The sequence below is a fragment of the Carcharhinus amblyrhynchos genome, chromosome 8 (assembly GCF_965287045.1).
Source record: "Carcharhinus amblyrhynchos chromosome 8, sCarAmb.v2.hapA, whole genome shotgun sequence".
In the NCBI taxonomy this organism is placed as follows: Eukaryota; Metazoa; Chordata; class Chondrichthyes; order Carcharhiniformes; family Carcharhinidae; genus Carcharhinus; species Carcharhinus amblyrhynchos.
This window is the reverse complement of record NC_137331.1, coordinates 53,950,205-53,969,898: the sequence shown is the minus strand read 5'-3', so window position 1 is coordinate 53,969,898 and position 19,694 is coordinate 53,950,205. Positions and strand designations below refer to the sequence as shown.

The window sequence follows — 19,694 nt, the reverse complement described above, 5'->3', positions numbered from 1 at the left end:
GGAATATAAAAACTAATATTATACACTTGTGCAACATTTCAACAAATATTCCAGTTGTACCAGTTTTTATTGTAGCCCTCCAGTTAGTGCTTGGTGAGGTAATGTATATGTCTTGGGAGCAGGTAAGATTCCTTTCCTGGAGTACAGTTGTGGCAAATACTGCTTCTCATTCCTGAGCACACTTGGCATAGAGATGATGCCATGATGAACTGATTTAGAATACTAATGAATCATTATTGTGAAAGTCCCATAAGCAAAGTAGAAACACTTGTGCCTAGATTTTCTGCTATCTTCTGTCCAGCCTTGCGACAGAAATGGTGTCTACTTGATGTGTCGTCATTTCTGGCAGCAGGCAGGTGCATTATTTACAACCTGTTTTATGTGCATGTCAATGTATTGTCATACTCGTACCAGTATGCAAGCTGTTTGTTTCTGCTGGAGGTGGGTTGGCTAGTTGTAATGTGAAAAGACTTAAGCTTTCCACCTGTTGGCATGTCCAGGATTGTCCTATTGCATTGCCAGCCTCTTGTGTCCTCACGACAAATTCCTCCAATGACAAGTGCTGCAATTCTGATTTTTGCCCTAACCGTTATTACTTTACTGACGTGCCAATTATACTGATATTGCATAACTACTTTAATTGTTGAGAGGTAGCCCCAATAAAAACGAATGTTGATACTTGTCTCCAATTGATCATGAAAGTTCTCAACCCCCCCACCCCTTCACCAGAAGTCTTCTGCATTCTGCAAGAATGTTTTTAGACTGCTACCAAAAACAGCCCTTGGATCACTGGAGTTTTAAGAATCTGAGCTGCCAGGGCTGTAATACAGTTGGATATCCTCCAATGTACTATGCATGCTAATGACTGTTCTTTCTGAGCTACCATCTGTAGCACATTCTGTACATGGAACAGTTTGATTCTGTGTAAGGGCTTTTGATAGTGTCACTGTACGCAAGGTTGTGAACAGATCTGTCCAGCTGTGTATAAAGCACAGCTTCTTCCAACGCATTAATCGTAAACAATTTGAGCAAATTAACAATGAGAGGGATGTTATGGCACAAGAGGCCATTCTGCCTGTGAGTTCATGCCAGTCCTTGTAGACAATCCAGTCAGCCCCACTCAACTGCTTGATCCCATCGCACTGCAAATTTATTTTGTTCGTGTCTACCCAATTCCCTTTTGGAATCATTGCTTCTGCTTCCATCCCCATTTGTGGATAATGAGTCCCAAATCATTACTGTTTGCTGGATAAACATAATGTTTCCCCCTGCATTTCTTGCCCAAAATCTTTAAATCTGTGTTCCCTTGTCTTTCTAATGGGAAGAGAGCATTTGGCACTTTGTCCATTTCTGCTAGCCTATCTAGTGCTGTTGCCGGTGATTGCTGTTGCTTCCACTTTGTACCACTCCTGAAGTTTGGTATCATCAGCAAACTTTAATTTTACTCCGTATTCCAAGATTGAAGTAATTTGTATATCCATACGGACAACATTCACTGCATTTTCTTTATCAGCCTTCTGTTATTTCATAAAAAAAATTCAACTAGATTAGCCAAGCATCTGACAAAGTCACCTCCCCACCTTTTTTTCTTTTAATTAACTCAAATCTTGCCAATTACTGTTTCTGCTTTCTTTCTCTCCCCTACTCCCATTATAAATGCCAAAACTTTACTCATCACTTACAGTAAATTAACCATCTCATAGTTACTAGGACCATTCTGATACCTTTTCTTGAAATAAGGGTGTCACACTCACCACTTTTAATCCACTGTCATTTCCCCATTTATAAGGAAGATTGAAAGATATTAAAATAATCCCTCCCAGTACCTCCCACCACTTCAGCAACCTGGGATGCAAACTTTTCGAGCCAGGACTTGCCTACTGTAAGCATTACTAGCCTTTCCTGGATCACTTTCTTAAAATTTTCACACTATCTGCACTTAACCTATTTTATCATTCCTCTTCCTTAATAAACGCTAGCATTCTAGCCTTGGCCTCCACCTTGTGCTTATATTGACAACTTTGTCCCTAATCACACCCACCTCCCTTTTCTGCTTCCTACTTACATACTGATGGAAGCTTTTTTGGTTCCCTTTTTATGTTAACTGCCATTTCACTTCCATCGATGAAAGTAACCCTCTTCCAATTTAGAAGTTCTATATCAGATTTTCCCTTGCTGTTCTCCAATACTAATTTAAATCTTGTGATATATGATCATCTACACAAATATTCCCTTAGACACTGTCCACTTGGCCCACCTCATTTTCAGCATCAAATCCAGCAATGTCTCCTTTTCTAGTTGGGCTGAGAGCATAACAGATCAAGTACAGTACTGAGCACAGTACTGAAATTCCTCCTCTTAATAATTTTATCCCAATCAGTATTTGGGTAATTAGAAGTCCTCCAACATCACCATGCTGTAGATCTTGCACATCTGATTCCCTAGTGCGCTCACTACTTGGAGGCCTACAGGATATCCCAGATAGCATGATTTTTGCCTTTTTTATTTTTTTGCTGCCCCTGCTTTCCAACACTGCTGTCCCTGATCAGTACTGCCACCCCTCTTCTCTCCCTTCTGTATTTTCTGAACACTTTATAGTACATTAAGCATCTCTTCTCACCATTTTAAGCCATATTTCAATTTTTTTGCCGCTATATTGTATTCCCACACATGTAGTTCACCATCCTTGTGTTTACATGTGTACTTTGAACCCTGTATTTGCACTCCTTGTATTAGACTGCTTTGTATCTAATAGGGAGCTACTCCCTTCTGTATTGTCTAAAACACTCTATGCACCTCATTTCTATTGCCATATGCTGGAACCCATCACCTTGCTAATTTTGTTTTAAGCACTCCACAATCACACCTCCCCATGAAGACACTGGTCCCAGTCCTATTGAGATGCAACACATCCCCTTGAATAGGCACCCTCTGTCCATGAATTAATCCCAATACCCCAAGAATCTGAAGCCTCCTGTCAGCTATACATTGATCCTAATTGGCTGGCAGCCCTCTAAAGAGGGACTTCCTCCAAGTGAGGAACATAAATCCCACTTGGCCTGAATTTTCCAGATGGCAGAGCCATCAGACAAATGAATATCATGGTAATTTTGCATCTTTGTAGTCTAGGGCATGCATTTTTTTATATATATAAAATGTTCCATCATTATCTGAAGAGGGAATGTTACTTGTCATTGTAATCACATCCTATCTTTGGAGGCAGTTTGCTTCTCAGTATTGTAATGGAGAGAACACAGAAAATTTCTTGTCCTGCTTGCAACTAGTTCGCACCTTCATTCCAGTGTTTCCCTTTGTCAGGAGTTTTCTTTCATCCATTTAGGATCCTACATATTTAATCTGACCTAGCTCATTCTGTGTGCATGTTCAATCTTGATCATCTGGTATCAAGCCCAGTTATTGCATTTTTTTTAATGCTTGAATAACTTCAAAATAAAATTTATTTAAAAATAAAACATTTTTTCTGTTTCAGCATTATGCCATGGGAAGCTGTCGTTTGTATGTACCGTTTTTTGGGAGCAGATAAGTGCATGTATCCATTCATTGCTGAGAGAAAACAGGCTTTAAACAACAATGAAGCCAAAAATGAAATCTAGAACAAAACTGCTTGCTGCATCCAGCAGTGGGGCCTCCTCACAGAAGTGCATGCAATATTTGACTCATCAACATCTCCTCCATACAATTCAGTGTTTGCAGTGACTACATTTGAGTGCACTCTTGGCAAACAGCTGTGAAGCTTTAGCTTTCCATGATCACTGTGGATAAAACAGTTAATACTGTACCTGTGTATTGAACAAATCACAAGATAAATGTATTATGTCAATCTTTGTATAATTTTTCTAGTGGTTAGACTTGCACACATTTTCATGCCAACTGAGCAAAGTAAGATATGATTTTAACATTTGACTTTTACTCAGCAATGCAATTTGTGTTTGCTGTTAGAGCTGTATTTATGTGATATTCAATTAGAGGTGTAGATAAGTGCAGTACTTTATAAAATTCCTGTTACTATAACTTTTTAAATAGTAAATGCACTGTAATTATTGACTTCTCCAACAGTCCACTGCAAGTACTTCTGCAAATTTTGGAATTACTGCTAATGGAATATTCAGTTACCTTCCCTAAAATTCTGTAAATTTCTCCGAATGATCTTGCAGTTTTAAAATTGCAGAACGTGTTCCTCTTGAACACTGGAATACTTTTTAGGAAAATCTCATTGGTGTGCCTTTTGAATCTAGTTCAAATGTCGTCCTATTTTCTGTGGATTAGTGGTCCATTTTTTTTAAGCCTGAAATTTCTACCTCCTTTGTATATCTATTTGAATAACACCTAAATTTATCAGAAGTTTTAAAAGTAATGTCTTTTGTGTATCTTTGTGATCACTTTTAGATTAATATCTAGTCAGTTTTTTAAGTAATATACTAATTGTAAAGAATTTTTAATTAAAATGCCATTTAAGATGCAAAAGATGTGCACAATTTTTACAATGCTTGGAGAAACAATATTTGAATTGGAATGAGTCTCATCAACAGAAATCTCAGCCATACGCAAGATAAAGCAAAATACTGCAGATGCTGGAATTTGAAACAAGCAGGATATGCTAGACAATCTCAGCACGTCTGACAGCATCTGTGGAGAGAGAACAGAGCCAACGTTTTCTGACTGTCTCAGCCATACATGCCAGGTGACCTATTGGTTATATTAGCTAGACTGTACCTTCTCTTACATTATAAATACATTTTTTTGAGCATTGAGAACTTTGTACCATAGTCCCCTAAAACACACCACTGCAATTAATAACTGGTCATTTTCCAATCGATAACCACATTGAAAGAATTTGAAGTTTTTCTTGTGCCCAGGGTCTATTGGGATTACTGAAACCCTTTTTTCTCGATCCTTTTAAAATTGCTCCTATTAACGTTTTCAACATGCAGCTTTCTCTCAATTTATTGCCTAGGATAATGTTCCAAGTTCACATCTGTTAGAAACTTCATAATCCCTGGCCATGTTTTTGTTGCCTTGAGGAAATTATTTGCCTTGCCACCAATGATGCTGCCTAGACTACATGCCCAAAAACGTGAGCTTCATTGGTTAAGATACAGCCCAATCAAGAAATGGGTCAGGTACTCATGCTATTTGGCTGCTATAATGGATACATTTAGTTTGAAAATTTGTTACAATTAAATGCGTTGATCCAGGCAACAAATTTATTTAATCTTTGGAACAACACTGATGTGGACAATATTAAACTATGAAAGGATGGGCCAGGGTAGATGGAAACAAGGATCTATAGATGTATTGAATGTAGCAGATTGAGGGCAGGAGAAGCTTTTTTATGTACTTGGAATTCGTTTCTAGGATAGTAACTGAGGCATTTGGTATTTTTTGTTCTCAAATGGAGTGGTTGGGCTGAAAATGCTTATGTTGTAACTTCTATGTACATGCCTTCAGGCTGGATTGTAACTTGCTCTTCAAAAAAAAAAGCAAGGTTTTTGATAACTTTTAAGCCTTTAAATTCAGCAGTTGTAATTATGGTACACCAAACATGGTTAGAGTCCATCAGTTCAAATCTAAACCTCTAATAAACCTTTTATAGGTTTATATATGAACAGTGAATCTCTGGGTTATGTTCTTTACTGTCAAAGCCAATCTTTTGTCAAGGTACTAATGCCATACCAAAATGAATTAAGGAAAAAATGTCCAGGTTTTCTGACCTCCATTTTGATTAGTTCTATAGTTGCTGCAATGCTTACTAAATGAGCATTGCAGACTGGAGTGAAATTGGTATATGCCAGTACAGAAACAACTCATTTGAAGTTGTAGTTGCATTTCTGAAAATCATAACGATAAGTGATTTGTGGATTCCCACAGGAATAAATGCTAAAGCTGGTGCTAGGATTATTTGGACATTTCTCATCTGAAAAAAAAAACACTGAACAAGTTGAAATACAATACCATATATAATCAACACAGCATTCTGAGCTAGAATAACTTGCACAATAAATATATCATAAATCTTGCATGAATTCTAATAGATATGCACCAATTTCTCATACAGTCCCTCAAATTCAAGGTGGACTTGCTTTTGCTTAGGGCATTAGACTTAACAGTCATATTGGAACCCATTTGAACCAGTCCCCAGCCTTTGTCACATTATGGGCAGGTATTGTTTGGAGGGAAAGTTGGAGGAGTTCAGAGGTTTTTGCACTCTCTGCATCTTTAACTTGGCATCGGCATGTTCATGATAAAGTAATTTTTTCAGTGCCTTCCCAAATGAACCATCTCCCATTTCAGTTGGTGCCATGAGTTGATGTTGGACTCCTTTTAGGATGTTTTGAGGACATTTTATGCTGGGCATATTAGCTTAGGGGAGGGGGAGACTATTCTGTTGCATAGCCTTTCTTGTCAGTGAATTTGGAGGATCTTTTTGAAGGTGTGACTAGTGGTGCTTTGAGATGGCTGGTGTCCATGGCCTTTGTCTTGACTTTGAGATCCTCACACTCCTTTACTTTTGTTTCTGAATTGAAGGTGCCATGCAACACCCTGCTGAGTTAATGTGTCAAAGGGCCAGGATCCTGGAGGTGGGGGTGGGAAGCAGAGGACCGCTTCCCTTTTGGCTTTCCTTTGCTTCTCCTGGTGTTAGATATCTTTAGCAGTTAATGCCCTCATTGATTATCCTGTTCATTTGACCATCTTTGAAGATTTTCATTGCCTTGCTCTTGACAGTTGTTTCCTTGATGAAACCTAGGTGAGTTTGTGGAGGTGCCATCTTCTCTTTGGAAATATGCATTTTCTGTGGCCTATATTTTCAAAGAAGCCCAGTCTCATCAACATTCACGAACTTGTTTCAGCAAGTAGCCACCTTCAATAACTGTCTTTTAAACACTAAGAAATCTTAGCACCAGGTTAAAGTCCAACAGGTTTATTTGGCAGCACAAGCTGTAAGCTTTCAGAGCACTGCCTCTTCATCAGGTGAGTGGGAGTTCTGTTGACAAACAGGCCTCCCACTCACCTGAAGGGGCAGTACTCAAAGCTTGTGGCTTGTCCTGCCAAATAAACCTGGTGTTGTGAGACTTACTGTGTTTACCCCAGTCCAATGCCAGCATCTGCATGTCTTTAAATAGGCAGCAAGTCTATCAGCTACTGTAATGGCACTAGCTGCGCCACCCCCCCCCCCCCCCCCCCCAAGCAACTTTAATGTTGCTTAGTTAAGAACACCTCTTTCAGTGTTTGAAAAATCCACAAGTAGCATTGAAACATTCTGATTGCAAACTCTTGCATTTCTCATTCTAAGTCTTTTGTTTGGATAATCATCAAACTAATAGGCACCAGGTGCTGATTTGGGTCTTCGATGTAGATTGCCAAGAGTCTTTCCGTGTTCTCCATTTATGTTGCTTCTAGTCTGACACCCCGCCAACACTTAAAGGTGTAACACTTTGCACACTTTTTGATTTTGGTGTTACTATGGTCATTCTTGCAGGTAGGCCAAGCACTCTGCTTGCTTCCAGCTCTGTTTTAAAACATCCAATTAATTTTTTTATTCTTTAAAGTTGAGTGGACAAGGCAAGCTAATTCAAATTGAATCCAAATTCATGGTTACCACAAGAGAGCCTACAAGGAAAGGTGTTGTGCTTGATCTGATTCTTGATCTTGGCCAAAAGGATAATGTCCAATTTTAATGTTTGATAGTTTTACTTTTTTTAAACTGCAACAGACTTGCTGCCACTACAGGTTGGGTGTTTCTGACTGGTGTTTTAAAGTGATTCCAAGGGACTGCAACACTAAGCTGTAAGCCTGAAACAAGGGATTTTAAAATGGTATCTCACCCAAGATCCACAGATCTGCAGGAATGCTTGCTAAAAGTAAAATCAGCTTGCAGAGTCAAGAAATAGACCAGACTTCAACCTATTCATTTGTGCCAAAAAAAGCCTGTTGGTTTCAATTTTTTTTTCCAAAACCTTGCTTTAACATTTTTCAAAATTGAACTTCCCTCAAGTTCAGAATTGTACTGTTCATGTCATGGACCCCATATCAGTCCAACATCATTTGGAAGATGCCATTGTATGTAAACAATGAAAAATGGCAATGCAAATTAGAAAAACTGACCCAAAAGAATAAAGGACTGAACAACTTTAAGCTGGGAAATTTAAAGGACACACTGGTTTGGTCCTTGCTTGGGTCACTGTGCAATCCTCTTACAGTCTGTAAAATGTGCTGGTTAGGTGCGTTGGCAATGTTAAATTTCTCCCTTTTTTTTTGTTTCTTGATACATTTGGTAATAATTGATTCCTCGAAGTACTGAGATTGAGTTATGTGAAAGAACGATGTTCCCAAACTTTTAATTTGGCATTCTTGTGTTTGTCCTAGAGTGCAAAATTTCAAGTTATTGCAACTATTTATACTATAGGAGGAAAGAGTGCTGATTGGCAAGTGAACACTTTGTTGATGAAGCAATTGGGCAACGCATGCTGAATAATCTTGTGTGCTAACCTCACTTGCAACCAATTTACAATGATCAGGAAAGCTTGTAACATGGATCATTTACATTTGCTAGAAGCAATATATTTCCTTTTTGCAGAGAACCTGCATGAATATCTGTTCAAATCCTAGTGTTGTTTGAATTATTTGAGGAATTTATATTTTGCTGTTGCTTAGTGAACTTGCCAATCAATCAACATCCTTTTTCTCCTGTGGTATAAATTGTTGCGATTGTTTGAAATTTGGCATTCTTGCATTTTGTCACTAGTGCAAGGCAAAAAAAACTTCAGCATGCCTCTGTTTTGTGGTTAGCAAATAACTATACATCTTGGGTGTACAGTAGTAGTTTTAACTATCCAATAAATTTAATTTTGGTCAACATTTTCTAATTACAAAATTGATCAGTTTATATTACCCCTTCATGGCTCCCAAAATGTCATTTTCATTCTCTTTCCAAAGCATTAAAAGATTTTTCACTGACACTGCAAAATTTTGGGCATATTAATGAATATGATGCAGACAAATGCTTCAGCCCCATCGTTTGCTTTTATTTAGTGAGAATCACTGGAATTCCATTTTCACCATGCATTGAACTAATGTATTGGAATCCGGGAAAAACACTGTTTTGGGGTGAATAAAATCATACCTTTCCACCTTGGAATTGTATAAGCTGTATCATTATTGGATTCAGCTTTATTTTAGAAATGTGCATTTGTTTAGCATTCAAATAGTATAGTTTTGCAGGAGATTGATTTAACCATGGTAACTTTAACACATTGCATTGTTTTTCAGAATGTGTTCATATCAAAATGTTTGATTTATTTGTTCTTTAAATGGCTCCCATAAACTTGCACACCTTCAGGATATAACTCTACCAAGATGTGATCTCTTCGTGTAGTTTACTCTAACGTCGTCTTATTTTTTTTAAAATGCCATGGTACTGCACTGCACAATATTGATGGAACTTTTTTTAGCATTTACTGATTATGAACATTAATAAATTTAACTCAATGTTAACATTTTGGGACAATTTGTGTAGCTTGATCTTTTATGTAGCACAGGTCATGGAGTGTCTTGTGGAAATATTGAAGGCCAGTAAACACTCCTCAAAATTCTGCCAGATGAAGCGCTGTTAAAATAAATTGTCCCTGTAGCTTTGATATATTGAGTGGCCAACTATACTGTTTCCAATGTATTTAATACAATTCTCCTAACAATGGAAAAACTCTAATAAAAGGTTAACTAATTGAAAAGCAAAATAGTTGAGTTGGAATAATTTCAATTATTGCATACAATGATTTTTTTATTACTGTTTGTCTTTATCTAGTAGAAAGTTTTGGATTTTGCATCTCTTGCTACAAGAGCCAAAGTTTAGTTTCAACAATTGTTGCTTTCTTCTAAATAGAACAACCAAGTCTTGAACTCTGTGCCTAGCATTTAAAGCAGTTTTCACCTGTTTTTGTTAGCTGTTTGTTCTCTGTTCCAGAAAGCCTGTATTTTATAGACCCCCTGCCCCCCAAAAATTTCATAAACATGAATTCATAACTTGTGAATATAGCTGGCATTTTACAAGACTTTACAGCCCCTAATAAAGCTGATCAATCTGGTTTAGGGTGAGGGAGGGATGATGGTTCAAGGAAAGTAAGTGGCCAAGAATTCTCCCTGCTGTTTTGAAGAGCGCAATAAGAACATAAGTAGGTGCAGGAGTAGGCCATCTAGCCCTTCAAGCCTGCCCCGCCATTCAATAAGATCATGGCTGATCTGAAGTGGCTCAGTTCCACTTTCCTGCTTTCTCCCCATAACCCTTAATTCCCCTGTCTACCAAAAACCTATCTACCCTTGTCTTAAATATATTTAGCGAGGTAGCCTCCACCACTTCAACGTGCAGAGATTCACCACCCTTTGAGTGAAGAAGTTCCTCCTCAACTCAGTTCTAAACTGCCCCCCTTTGAGGCTGTGCCCCCTAGTCCTGTTGTCCTTTCTGAGCAGGAAGAATCTCTCCACCTCTACCCTATCCATCCCCTTTATTATCTTATACGTCTCTATAAGATGCCCCCTCATCCTTCTAAACTCTGAGTACAGACCCAGTCTGTTTAGTCTCTCTTCATAGTCCAACCCCCTCATCTCTGGTATCAGCCTAGTGAACCTCCTCTGCACTCCCTCCCAGGCCAAAATATCCTTGCGCAAGTGCAGCAACCAAAATTGCATACAGTACTCCAGCTGCAGCCTCACCAGTACCCTGTACAGTTGCAGCAAGACCTCCCCGCTTTTATATTCTATCCCCCTCGCTATAAAGGCCAGCATCCCATTTGCCTTCTTGATCACCTGTTGCACCTGCAGACTGGGTTTTTGCAACTCATGCACAAGGACCCCCCAGGTCCCCCTGCACTGTAGCATGCTGCAGCTTTTCGCCCTTTTAAATAGTAATCCCTCCTACTATTATTTCTGCCAAAGTGGGTAACCTCACACTTGCTAACATTGTACTCCATCTGCCAGGTCCTCGCCCACTCACTCAGCCTATCCAGATCCCTCTGCAGTCTTTCCACACCCTCAGCACAATTTGCTTTTCCACTCATCTTTGTGTCATCAGCAAATTTTGACACCCTACACTCAGCCCCCTCCTCCAGATCATCTATATAAATGGTAAATAGCTGAGGCCCCAGCACTGATCCCTGCAGCACTCCACTAGTCACCAACTGCCAATCCGAATAGCACCCATTGATACCAACTCTCTGCCTCCTATTAGACAGCCAATCCTCTATCCATGCTAACACCTTACCCCCAACTCCATGCCCCCTAACCTTCTGAAGCAACCTTTTGTGCAGCACCTTATCAAACACCTTTTGAAAATCGAGAAACACCACATCCACCGGTTCCCTTCTGTCCACCGCACTAGTCACATCCTCGTAGAATTCCAATAAATTTATCAAACAGGACTTCCCCTTAATGAATTCGTGCTGCATCTGCTCTATCAAACAATTCTTCTCTAGGTGCCTTGCTATTTCTTCTTTTGATGACGGATTTAAGCATTTTTCCAACAACAGACGTTAAACTAACCGGCCTATAATTCCCTGCCTTTTGCCTGCTACCCTTTTTTAAACAGCGGTGTAACATTAGCCGTTGTCCAATCTTGTGGCACTTCCCCAGAATCCAGCGAAGTTTGGTAAATAATCACTAAGGCATCTACTATCACCTCTGCCATTTCCTTCAGAACCCTGGGATGCATTCCATCCGGTCCTGGGGACTTGTCCACCATCAGTCCTGCTAGTCAATCAAGCACTACCCCTCTACCATCCTTCTATCTTTTAATATCCAGCAAACTATTCGCGTCCTCCTCTGTGAAGACCGAGGCAAAAAACTTATTTAAGGCCTCAACCATTTCCTCATCTCCCACCACTAAATCCCCCCCCCCTTATCCTCCTAAGGGTCCAAAATTCACTCTAGCCAGCCTCGTCATCTTTATATATTTTTAAAAACTTACTGTCCTTTTTTATATTTAGTGCTAGTTTAGCTTCATAGTCTATCCTTCCTTTCTTTATCAACCTCTTAGTCAATCTTTGATTTTTAAACCTCTCCCAATCTTCTACTCGCCCGCTACTTTTAACCACTCTAAACCCATTAGCTTTTAATTTAGTACTCTCCTTTTATTTCCTTTGATAACCACGGCTGGTTATCCCTTCTCCTACGTTCCTTCTTTACCATTGGAATATATTTCTGCTAAGCACTGAAAAAGATCTCCTTAAAGATCCTCCACTGTACCTTAGCAGCCCTACTGACCAATCTGCGCCCCTAATCTACATTTGCCAATTCCTCTCATCCTATCATACTCCCCTCTGTTCAAACAGAGGACACAGGTTCAGGACCCTAATTTCCCAGCCTCCATCAAAAACTCAACCATACAATGATCACTCGTCCCAAGAGGATCCCTAATTCCACTTGCTTTGTTACATAACACAGTAAAAAGTCTGACAACACCAGGTTTTAGTCCAACCGATCTATTTGATAATAGACTCACCAAGCTTTCAAATAAATCGGTTGGACTAAAACCTGGTGTTGTCAGACTTTTTACTGTGTTTACACCAGTCCAACGCCAGCATACCTACATCGTTACATAACACCAGATCTAAGCTCACTCGCTCCCTCGTTGGTTCCATCACACACTGTTCAAGGAAACTATCCCAGCAGCATTCTAAGAACTCTTCCTCAAGCCCACCACGTCCAACATGGGTCAACCAATCAATATGTAGATTGAAATCCCCCATAATTATCGCCGTTCCATTTTTGCACACATCATTTATTTGCTTGTTTATAGCCTGCCCCACCTCCAAGTTATTATTTGGGGGCCTATAGACCACACCCACCAGCATCTTCCTCCCCTTACTGTTCCTTATCTCCACCCACAACGATTCCACATTCTGCTCTTTGGAGCCTATATCTTCCCTTACTACCATCAGTATTGGGGTAGGTGGGACCTGTTTGGGTGGGATGGGGTTAGTCTGAACCATGCTGGGACCAGAGTCCTGGCGAATCGTGTAAAGAGGACTGTAGACAGGGCTTTAAACTAATTGGCGGGGGGTGGGGGAGGGTGCGAGGGTAGGTGACATTACGGGGCCTAAAGTTAAGGAGACGGTACAGGTAAGGGTAGAGGCCGAGGATGTCCCAATAATAAAGGGAGTACGGGGCGTGAGTATGGTTGGTGGCGTTCCTGCAAATAGGGTCCAGGTGAAGGCTGGGATGAAGGCACTTTATCTGAATGCACGAAGCATTCAGAATAAAGTGGATGAGCTGGTGGCGCAGATCGGCACAAATGGATATGATCTGGTGGCCATTACAGAGATGTGGCTGCAAGGTGACAGGGACTGGGAGCTGAATGTCCAGGGGTATCAGGTGTTTAGGAGGGAAAAGGGGGGGGGTGTAGCTCTGCTGATTAAGGATAGCATCAGGGTGGTAGCAAGGGATGATATTGGAGCCAAAGAGCAGAAAGTGGAATCATTGTGGGTGGAGATTAGGAACAGCAAAGGGAGGAAGACGCTGGTGGGTGTTGTCTATAGGCCCCTGAATAATGATCTGGAGGTGGGGCGGGCTGTTAACGCGCAAATAAGTGCAGCGTGCAGGAATGGAATGGCCGTAATTATGGGGGATTTCAATCTGCATATTGATTGGTCGACCCATGTTGGACGTGGTGGGCTCGAGGAGGAGTTCTTGGAATACTGCTGGGATAGTTTCCTTGAACAGTGTGTTGGAGCTGACGGGGGAGCGAGCTATCTTGGATCTGGTGCTATGTAATGAGGCAGGTAGAATTAGGGACCTTGCGGTGAAGGATCCTCTTGGGGAGAGTGATCATTGTATGGTGGAGTTTCTGGTGCAGATGGAGGAGGAGAAAGTGGGTTCCCGGACACGCGTCCTTTGTTTGAACAGAGGGGAGTACGGTAGGATGAGAGAAGAATTGGCAAATGTGGACTGGGGAAGTGCGTTGGAAGGCAGGTCTGCTGAGGAGCAGTAGAGGATCTTTAAGGAGATCTTTCTTGGTGCTCAGCAGAAATTTATTCCAATGGTCAAAAAGGACTGTAGGAGGAGAGGTAATAAGCCATGGATAACGAAGGAGGTGAAGGAAAGTGTTAAACTAAAAGCAGAGGCATTTAGAGTAGCTAAGAGTAGTGGGCAAGAAGAGGATTGGGAAAGGTTTAAATGTCAACAAAGATTGACAAAGTTGATAAAGAAGGGTAGGAGAAACTATGAAGCTGGGCTAGCGCTTAATATAAAAAAGGATAGCAAGAGTTTTTATAAATATATAAAAAGGAAGAGGCTGGCTAGGGTGAACGTTGGACCCTTAGAGGATGAGAAGGGGGACTTAGTGGTAGGGGATGGGGATATAGCTGAGGTCTTGAATAACTTTTTTGTTTCTGTCTTCACGGAGGAGGATGTGAATAATTTGCCGGGTGTTAGAGATGGAAAGGTGGTAGGACTGGAGGGTCTCAATGACATTATTGTTACTAGAGAGGCGGTGCTCATCAGACTGGAGGGACTGATTGTGGACAAGTCCCCAGGACCGGATGGAATGCATCCGAGGGTTCTGAAAGAAATGGTGGAGGTGATGGTGGATGCCTTGGTGGTTATTTACCAGACGTCGCTGGATTCCGGGGAAGTGCCGGAAGATTGGAAAACAGCTAATGTTATGCCGTTGTTTAAGAAGGGTGCCAGGCAAAAGGCAGGGAATTATAGGCCGGTTAGTTTAACGTCTGTTGTAGGTAAAATGTTAGAATCCGTCAGCAAGGAGGAAAGAGCGAGGCATCTTGAGGGGAATTGCTTGATAAAGCAGACGCAGCACGGTTTTGTTAAAGGGAAGTCGTGTCTGACAAATTTACTGGAATTCTATGAGGATGCCTCTAGGGCAGTGGATAGAGGAGAGCTGGTGGATGTGGTCGGTCTTGATTTTCAGAAGGCGTTTGACAAGGTAACTCACGAGGTTATTGCAGAAGGTCAGGGGACATGGAGTTGGGGGTAGGGTGTTAGCGTGGATAGAGGATTGGTTGTCAAATAGGAGGCAGAGTAGGGGTCAATGGGTGCTATTTGGATTGGCGGCTGGTGACTAGTGGAGTGCCCCAGGGGTCGGTGCTGGGGCCTCAGCTATTTACCATTTATATAGATGATCTGGAGGAGGGAACCGAGTGTATGGTGTCAAAATTTGCTGATGACACCAAGATTGGTGGAACGGCAAATTGTGCGGAGGGTGTGGAGAGTCTGCAGAAAGATCTAGATAGGCTGGGCGAATGGGCCAGGAACTGGCAAATGGAATTTAACATTGGCAAGTGCGAGGTGGTCCACTTTGGTAGGAATAATGGTAGGAAGGATTATTACTTACGTGGTGAAAAACTGCAGCAGGTGACGGTGCAGAGGGACCTCGGGGTCCTTGTGCATGAGTCACAAAAACCCAGCTTGCAGGTGCAGCAGGTGGTCAGGAAGGCTACTGGGACGCTGGCCTTCATAGCGAGGGGGATTGAATATAAACGTAGGGAGGTCTTGCTGCGGCTGTGTAGGGCATTGGTGAGGCCGCAGCTGGAGTACTGTGTGCAGTTTTGGGTGCCGTACTTACGCAAGGATATTTTGGCCTTGGAGGGAGTACAGAGGTGGTTTACTAGGCTGATGCCGGAGTTGAGGGGGTTGAGCTATGAGGAGAGGCTGAATAAACTAGGCTTGTACTCGTTAGAGTTTAGAAGAATGAGGGGAGATCTCATTGAGACGTATAAGATGATGAATGGGATGGATAGGATTGAGATGGAGAGACTCTTCCTGCTCAGAAAGGACAGTACAACTAGGGGGCACAGCCTCAAGATAAAGGGGGGGAGCGGTTTAGAACGGAGTTGAGGAAGAACTTCTTCACTCAAAGGGTGGTGAATCTCTGGAATTCTCTGCCCGTTGAAGTGGTGGAGGCTGCCTCGCTAAATATTTTTAAGACGCAGGTTGATGGGTTTTTGATAAGAGAGGGGATTAAGGGTTATGGGGAGAGGGCGGGAATGTGGAACTGAGCCATGACAGATCAGCCATGATCTTATTGAATGGCGGGGCAGGCTTGAAGGGCTAGATGGCCTACTCCTGCTCCTATTTCTTATGTTCTTGTGTTCACCCTGATATTATCATTAATCAGCAGAGCTACCCCACCCTGTTTTTCCTCCCATCTATCCTTCCTAAACACTTGATACCCCTGGAAATTCAGCTCCCAGTCCCTGTCACCCTGCAACCACGTTTCCATAATGGCCACCAGATCATATCCATTTGCGCTGACCTGCACTACCAGCTCATTCACTTTGTTCCGAATGCTTCGTGCATCCAGAAAGTGTCTTTATCCCAGCCTTTATCTGGACCCTATTTGAAGGAACGCTACCAACCTTTCTCATGCCCCCTACTCTCTTTATTATTGGGACATCCTCAACATTTTCCCGTGCCCGTACCCTCTTTTTTTACTTTAGACATTATAATTTCTCCCACCCCTGCAACGCCACCCCCCCCCCCCCAAATTAGTTTGAAGCCCTATCTACAATCCTAGTATTACGACTCGCTAGGACTGTGGTCCCAGCACGGTTCAGACAAAGACCATCCCATCTGAACAGGCTCCCACCTGCCCCAATACTGGTGCCAATGCCCCATAAATTCAAACCCATTCCTCCCACACCAATCCCTGAGCCACCCATTCATTTCTTTAATCCTATTTACCCTGTGCCCATCTGCACATGGTTCAGGTAGTAATCCAGAGATAACCACCTTGGTTCTGCTTTTAAATTTCATTCCCAGCTTTTCATACTCCCTCTGCAGATCCTTAGTTCCCATTTTGCCTATGTCATTGGCACCCACATGTACCACAACAACCGGATTCTCACCCTCCCACTCCAAGTTCCTCTGCAAAGAAAGAACAAAGAACAACCCAGCATGGGAAACAGGCCCTTTGGCCCAATGAGCCCACACCACCATCTTAAAGCATTTTCCTACACCTACCTAGACGCGTGTGTATGCGTATGGTACCCCCATTGGAAACCAGATTCAGGGGAGAATAGTTCAGGGACAATTTGTTACACCAATCAGCCTAAGAGCACATCTTTGGGGTGTGGGAGGAAACCGGAGCACCCAGAGGAAACCCACGCAACCACAGGGAGAATGCGCAAACTCCCACAGACACTGGCCCAAATCCATGTATCTGCACAGCAAACAGTGATAGTCGCTGAGTTGTTGTGGTGCCCATCTGCTGGTCCAGTTTTAAGCACACACCACAACGCGAAGTACTAGGCCACTCTCGAAACATCCAAGAGCAGCCCATGCACGACCCACCGTGTGCATGCCCCTCGTTAGACAACCCAGACGAGACATCCTGGACCCGAGCACCAGGCAGACAACACACCCTTCTGTGTTCTTTATCATTGTGACAAAAGGCAGTGTCTATACCCCTAACCACACTATCCCCAATAACCACTACATTCCTCTTTATTTCTTCCTCTTTGTCCTGTGTCTGCACTACTGTACCGTGGGCAGTTTGCTCATCTTTTAATGGTTCGAAGCTATTCTTAATGGCTATTTCTTCATTTGCATTGATTCCTAGATTTTGGCATTCTAGTTCTGAACTATAAGTGGGGTAAATTTAAGAATTATTACAGCTAAACTTCCTTCGATTATCTGAAATATATCATTTAATACTCTTGGCGAGGCATTTTAATATCTATCTTCCTCATTGTCATTTCTTCATTTTAACAATTCTTAATGATCTATTCAACATGTGCTTTCCAATTCTTCTTTCCCCCGCTGTTCTGATTTCATTGTCCTCTTTTCCTCTTACTACTCCTTCCATTTAAGTTTGCTTACCTATATTTGATGCTCTTAACCTTGTCGTGCTGCATGCTCACCTCACTATTCCCAAGGTCTTGAATATAAATATAATCTTTTCAAATGACCCATGTAGCTTGTCTTTAACCCCAACTTCTGTAGCCACACGTGAATAAATTAATTTCCATCAATTGCACCGTCAAACGCTTTCTAATCATTGACTTTGCTCCATTGTTAATGATACTTCCGTGGCTGTTGCTCTGCTCAACCTTTTTAATGCCTTTGTCCTAGGTGTATACACTTACCCCATTCCATCCAAAGAGTATGAACTTAAGTGCATATGCTGCATAATTAGTTTAGTCACTAATCGCATTGAGTGCTATTGGATCCCATTCTTCAATTTCAAAAAAGTGTCCAGGGTCTGAGAAGGTTCACTAGGTTGATTCCTGGGATAAAGAGATTGTCCTATGAGGAATAAAATGAGCAGGTTTGGCCTGTACTCGAGAGCTCAGAAAAGTGAGTGATGATCTTATTGAAACAAAAAAAATGACAGGGCAGATGGGTTCCTGGGGGGTGGGGGTGTTGTGGGGGGGGGCTGGGGGGGGGGGTGGAAGGAGGATCTCAAATTTTAATTTATTTAATGGGAAGTGAGCATCACTGTCAAGACCAGAATTTGTTACTCATCCTTAATTAGCTCTTTAAGATAATGAGGAATGACCTTGAACTGCTGCAATCCATGCCATGTGAGAACACACACCATTCTGTTAGGGAGATCAATATAATCTGGATAGTCTGTGGCTTGGAGGAGAACTTGTGGGTGGTGGTGTTCCCATGCATCTGCTTCACAAAATTGTGCTCTTTCATTCAAGACACAAATGAGGAAATATTTCTTGAGTCATTAATCTTCTGGAATTTTCAACCAGAGAGCAGTGCAGGCTGGATCTTTGAATCTATTCAAAACTGAGCTATACAGATTTCCAACGGGGTTGGGGGAGGGGGCAGACACTAAAGTTGCGTTAAAGCCACAATCAGATTAGGCATAAGTTTACTGAATGACAGAGGGAGCCAAATGGTGGTCTCTATTACTTTTGATGCTCTTGTTGTACCCAGCTTACTCTTTCCACTATCGACAATTTCTCTCTAAACTCCCCAACCTCCAATCCTTCCAATGCGCAATGGTAGCTTGCCTCTTTAAGGAATGTATTTTGGGAGGGTCATGTGACTCAATCACCTAATGGGAATGAAACATGGGGATCTACATGCAGAGCTTTTGCAGCCAGAGTAGATCCAAGAGTTGGAAGTGTTAACATAGTGAATACTCTGTATTTATACGCTCATAAATAAACTGTTACAGTTTGCTATACTAACTGGTGGTCACCAATCCTTCCAATTACTACATTCACCCTCCCCCATGGACTTTTGGCATTAAGATGGATACTCCAGCAATCAAATATTTGACCTCTACTATGATTCTAGAAGGACAACAGGAACATGGCACGACCACCTCTAAGTCACACCCCGTTCTGATACGGATGGCAATACATTTCCTAATTAGGATAGTATAAGTACCTGCTCAAAGTAATTTTGAAAAATGATTTGTCACTTTGCCACCACTTTCCCAAGATGACTAGAAATGTATAAATGTATTTCTTCCTGAATACTTCATCCTAAGGCGTAGTTAATGAGGAGGCATATAAACTAATCCTACAAATGATATGCTACTTGTACTATTTCTTATCTCTCCCTAAACAGATTCTACATCTTGATCTTTAGAATTAACCTCTCTCTATTGTATCGTCCTTAAGTGACAGAGCTTAGCTTTTCCTAATTGCATTCTTTATGTGAAGACAAGAGTATGTGAACATTTGGTTTCATTATTGTAGGTAATG

General features: G+C 41.6%; 1 protein-coding gene across 1 annotated transcript in view; it reads left to right on the top strand.

Annotated features, from left to right (window-relative positions):
- Positions 1–9,755, top strand: part of LOC145346608 (retinol dehydrogenase 10-like) — a 55,171-nt gene extending 45,416 nt beyond the window's left edge. The window contains exon 5 of the mRNA XM_080194080.1: positions 3,491–9,755. Within this exon, the coding sequence (XP_080050206.1) occupies positions 3,491–3,614 (124 nt within the window). The 3' untranslated portion in view covers positions 3,615–9,755. The remainder of the gene's footprint in view (positions 1–3,490) is intronic.
- Positions 9,756–19,694: the final 9,939 nt, after the last annotated feature.